We start from the raw sequence: 3,555 nt of genomic DNA, 5'->3' as shown, positions 1-3,555 counted from the left end.
AACTAATGGTATAATATATACCATATATTATACCATATATATTATATATGGTATAATAATGGTATAAAGTGGCCACTTCGATCCCCAGATCTTACACCACTTGATTACTTTTTGTGGGGACATCTAAAAACTGTCGTCTATGCAAACTTACCTACTAATCTCATTGATTTGAAACAAAAAATAATTGCGGCGTGTAATCAACTTACCGAAGGGCAAATTTCATCTGCAACAAATAAAGAATTTCTACGGAGGACAGAAGCGTGTTTAAATTATAATGGAGAGCAGTTTGAACAATTCATAAGATGAAGAATAAATATAATTTTGAAATAATAAAATTAATTAACATTGTTTTTTTTTTTAATCGCCTGAGATAAACTTAAAAAAATAGTTGCTTTAGGGAAAGATGATATTTTCCAAAAGCAGGTACTAAAAATATCACTAGAAGATATCATGCGGTGCTAAAAGGATTAATTATTTAAGCCATAAAATTGATGAATAATTTAAAAATGTCAAAAAATAATATCAATCACTGAAATATCCAAAACTCAGCTATTTTTTAACATAGAAAGTTGTTTTTACCACTAAAATTCATGAAAAAATAAGAGTAAAAATAACTAACCAAAAAATAGTGGGGTTGCCATTTAAAAAAAAAAAAGTTGTTTTGCGCATGCGCGAAATGAAATGGCATAAAAATTGTTTAATTACTTTAATAAGTTGTAACAAACTTTGTTAAGCACCACAAACAAACAGAATTCAAATATCTTTAATATTTGTTAAGTTATAGAGTGTTTCCAACAACCGATTACACACTGTATATGAACACGGGTATATTTTTATTGTTATTCATAGACATAAAAGGCGTAGGGAAAGTGGCGCCCCCACCGCCCGATGCATCTTAAAAATGCATCGCAATAGCCCTACCCTGACCTTAATTGGTTGGGGTAGTCTGGTCCTCCAGGTTGGGGGTTTCTCGTAGGGCTAACCACCCTACAGTGTTAAAATAACCTGGTTACGAAACAACTACAAAATATGCCTCGGATGGAAAATGTGGAGCTTAAGGAATTTACAACTGGAACCTGGAACGTACGAACATTATATAAACCTGGAAATCTGACGACAGCGATATTGGAACTTGAACGATATCGGCTGGACATTATTGCGATTCAAGAAGTAAGGTGGACGGGAGAAGGAAGCTTAAAAACTGGAAATTGGACGGTATTCCATAGTGGTGGTGATGAACATCAGGGTGGGGTTGGTTTCATTGTGAATGACAAAATATTACATAGAGTTAAGAAGTTTAAGGCAGTGAATGACAGAATTTGTCATATGGAGCTGGAGTGCCGATGGTTTAATGTGATATTAATTAACGGGTACGCCCCAACTGAAGACAAAGAAGATGAAATCAAAGATATTTTTTATGAAAATTTGGAAAATGAGTGCGACCGGATACCGACCAACAAGGTAAAAATCTTATTGGGAGATTTTAACGCAAAAATAGGACAGGAGGTAGAGTATAGACCAACAATTGGGAAGGAGAGCCTGCATAGAACATCAAATGATAATGGCACAAGATTAGTTAATTTTGCTACAACCAGAAATATGATAATAAGTAGCACCACATTCCCACATAAGGATATACAAGGAAACCTGGGTATCACCATCAGGACAAATAAAAAACCAAATAGACCATGTTGTAGTGGACAGACGTTTCAAGAGATGCGTCATGGATGTCCGGAGCATGAGAGGTAGCAGCGCAATGTCCGATCATTTTATAGTAAGAGCAAAAATCAAGCTACGTCTGTCAGTTGAATGGAGAAAAAAGAACGTCTCTATCAAAAGGTTTAACATAGAAGACCTAAAAAACCAAGAAATCAATATACAGTACAAGAATAAACTAAAAGAGACCTTGAATCTGACGGAGAATTCAAATAACGTAGATAATAACGTAGATAATCTATGGAATGAGATCGAAAACTCGATTAAAACGGTGGCCACAGAAGTCCTAGGATTTGAAGAAAGAAGAAGGGGGAAAAAATGGTTTGATGAACAATGTAAAAAAGCGAATAATGAAAGAGATATTGCCCGAATAAAAATGCTAAAAGACCCAAGTGAGGAAAATAAGAGAGTACTATCGGCTAGACAAAGGGAAACTAAACAATTGTTTAGAAAAAAGAAAAGAGCATGGGAAAATTCTAGACTTGAAATAATAGAAAACAGCTATAAAAACAATGTAAGACTTTTTTTTGAAAAGGCGAATGAAATTAAGAATGGATTTAAGACAAAAGCAACAATTATAAAGGATGAAGAAGGATTACTAATAACGGATAAAAAAAAGGCTGCAAACGAGTTCAGGAACATGTTTGAAACAATGCTGAATCAACCTACTCGAGTAGAAGTGGAAGAAAACCTCAACACGGTTGAACAGAGATTAGACGAACCCACGTTAGAAGAAGTAGAAAGGGCAGTAAATATGTTGAAAAATAGGAAAGCACCAGGGGAAGACACAATTGTTGCAGAACTACTGAAAGAAGGAGGAAAAGAACTAATAACACGACTGAAACGACTAGTAGATAATATATGGAAACAAGAAGAAATACCAGTAACATGGCACATGTCAGTTCTATGCCCGGTTCACAAGAAAGGAGACGCTATGGTTTGCCAGAATTACAGAGGAATATCCTTACTAAACACTTGTTACAAATTAGTTTTGAACATCATACTGAACCGTATCAAGCCATACACAAGGGAAATAGTAGGGGAATATCAGGCAGGTTTTACGTCAGGGAAATCTACAGTGGATCAAATTCATACAATAAAACAAATAGTAGAGAAAAGTCACGAGTTCGACATAGATGTGCACCTACTATTTGTTGATTTCAAACAGGCATATGACTCCGTAAATCGAGGTAGATTATGGAAAGCAATGACCCAACTCGGAATCCCTACAAAATTGGTGAGATTGATAAAGACATGTGTGCAAAAGTCCAAGTGTATAGTTAAGTTCAACGGAGAAATATCTGAAGATTTCTCAGTTGAAACAGGTCTTAGACAAGGAGATGCGTTATCCCCCACATTATTTAACATAGCCCTAGAATCGGTAGTGAGAGAAGTACTTGATGATGATGTCACGGGCCTAAGAATTAGAGGAGGACACCAAATCACACTAGCTGCGTATGCTGATGACATAATAATTATGGGAGAAACCGAAGAGGACCTAAAACGGTCGGCAGAAAAACTAATAAGTAAGGGAAAAGAGATTGGACTACAAGTTAATGAAGGAAAAACGAAATACTTAATAGTATCACGTAGAGAACAAGTACAAAATTCGTTAGTAGTCGGTGGATTTACCTTTGAAAGGGTAACAAACTTTAAGTACCTGGGAGTAGATGTTAACCAACAAGCAAACAGCCATGATGAGATTAAAAGGAGAATAACTGCAGGAAATAAGAGTTATTTTGCGCTCGTACCTATATTTAAATCAAGATTAATCTCCAAAAATACAAAAATAAGACTATATAAAGTACTCATTAGACCTATAGTATTGTATGCTTGTGG

The 3,555-nt window shown here is 35.3% G+C and overlaps 1 protein-coding gene across 1 annotated transcript; it reads left to right on the top strand.

Moving 5' to 3' along the window:
- The first annotated feature begins 1,029 nt into the window (after positions 1 to 1,029).
- Positions 1,030 to 1,749, top strand: LOC112680644 (craniofacial development protein 2-like). The gene has a single exon (XM_025550809.1). The coding sequence runs from the start codon at positions 1,030 to 1,032 to the stop codon at positions 1,747 to 1,749; it is 720 nt and encodes a 239-aa protein (XP_025406594.1).
- The last annotated feature ends 1,806 nt before the right edge of the window (positions 1,750 to 3,555 follow it).

This window comes from Sipha flava, unplaced genomic scaffold, assembly GCF_003268045.1.
Source record: "Sipha flava isolate LNK unplaced genomic scaffold, YSA_version1 17947_pilon_pilon, whole genome shotgun sequence".
NCBI lineage: Eukaryota > Metazoa > Arthropoda > Insecta > Hemiptera > Aphididae > Sipha > Sipha flava.
This window is presented reverse-complemented; position numbering and strand designations above follow the sequence as displayed.